The sequence below is a fragment of the Trachymyrmex cornetzi genome, unplaced genomic scaffold, assembly GCF_001594075.2.
Source record: "Trachymyrmex cornetzi isolate Tcor2-1 unplaced genomic scaffold, Tcor1.1 scaffold2637, whole genome shotgun sequence".
Lineage (NCBI taxonomy): Eukaryota > Metazoa > Arthropoda > Insecta > Hymenoptera > Formicidae > Trachymyrmex > Trachymyrmex cornetzi.
In genome coordinates this window covers 1-1,692 of record NW_017297310.1, presented here as the reverse complement: position 1 = coordinate 1,692, position 1,692 = coordinate 1, and the positions used below count along the sequence as shown (strand labels likewise).

The window sequence follows — 1,692 nt, the reverse complement described above, 5'->3', positions numbered from 1 at the left end:
GGCAACGACTACAACGATGAATTCTTCTTCTCCTCAAGATATAAATACAGAAATAATTCTATATCTGCAAAAGTATGGTTATTTGAATAACATTGGGAACAATACGCAATTATCGATCGGGAGTGAAAAAATTAAACAAGCTATTTTATTGTTTCAAGAATATTATCAAGTATAAGGTGATGGTACATTGAACGATCATACGTTACATTAAATGCGTAAACCGCGATGTGGTCTCCCAGATATTCCACATCATGAGCACAATACAGGTATACATAAATGGATGAAAATAAATCTTACGCGCGTGTAACTTTGGCAAATGCAAATGTCTTAAAAACTACAGCATTCGCATTCTCGGGCAGCAAATTCATCCTTAACATTCGAGCGTAAAATATTAAACCCTAACATTTTAATATCTTACCGTAGTGGTACTCACACATATGTTGATCGCAAACGTAACGCAGAAATTTGCCCCTCTTCATTCGACGGTCGTGGTGGAGTACTCGCTCACGCGTTTTATTCTTCACACGATCCTAATTACACCACCGAAATACATGTTGACAATGCAGAAGCCTGGCACATATACCTAGACGGCAAAATATCTTTCAACTCGGAACGTCTACTTCATACGTTAACACATGAAATCGGACATTCGTTAGGACTAATGCACAGTTCGCGCGAAGATTCCGCAATGTTTGCGTTTGCTAAAAATACTAATACAACTGTCAAACTCAACTTAGAGGATATTTTAGCGATTCAGCATCTATACGGAAGTAACAAACCAGGAATAACAACAACAACAACAACTACTACTACAAAACCACCAACAACGATTACTGAAATTCCAACAAATAAACCTGACAAAATAGATCTCTGTGAATTACAATATGTGGATACTATATTAATATTAAATCATCGAATATTCGTCACGTATCAAGGCTACGCATGGTCGATAAATATAAATGATAACAAATATGACGGACCATTTGAGCTAAATACTTATATGAATTTCCTCCCAAAAAATTTCTCTTTGTCAGCCGCGTACCAAAGACCTTCGGGTGAAATAGTGCTATTTATAAATGATATGGTTTATATGGTCAATTATCCCAGTTTCAAATTAAAAGAAGGCTGGCAGAAACATCTAAAAAAATTGGGATTTCCCCCAAACGTTGTAATTAATACCGCGAGAAATACTCACAAAGGACAAACTTACGTGATCTTCGACGATAACGATGTGGCGCAAATAGACGAATGTACTCTGACTGTTAATGTATATCAAACGTTACAATCAATATTTCCAGGAATACCATCATCTCCAACCATGGCTTTCCGACATATGGATGGCAATATTTATTTTGCTAAGAAACAACAATTTTACCAATACATCGAATTCAAGAGAACCGTGACAAAAGCGGATAAATTTAGTATAAAAAAAATACTTAACACTGAATGTTCGAGAGATGGATTATTGCAACAGTTGCAAGATATCTTGAATCAATTCATTCAGTATAGTTAATACATATATAAACATATTATATATTACCTAAACTATTAATATATATGTTACATATATAACAAATATAAATACATATATAATACATATATAATACATGTGTCACGAGTGCGATATTACACAAGTGACCATTGCGCCACGATACGTGTTTAGCTTACACGAACGAAATCATATTATTTAAA

The 1,692-nt window shown here is 34.5% G+C and overlaps 1 protein-coding gene across 1 annotated transcript; it reads left to right on the top strand.

Annotated features, from left to right (window-relative positions):
• Positions 1 to 211: 211 nt before the first annotated feature.
• Positions 212 to 1,513, top strand: LOC108761815 (matrix metalloproteinase-14-like). Its single transcript, XM_018508552.1, has 2 exons — positions 212 to 266; positions 360 to 1,513. The coding sequence occupies exons 1-2, from the start codon at positions 212 to 214 to the stop codon at positions 1,511 to 1,513; spliced, it is 1,209 nt and encodes a 402-aa protein (XP_018364054.1).
• The last annotated feature ends 179 nt before the right edge of the window (positions 1,514 to 1,692 follow it).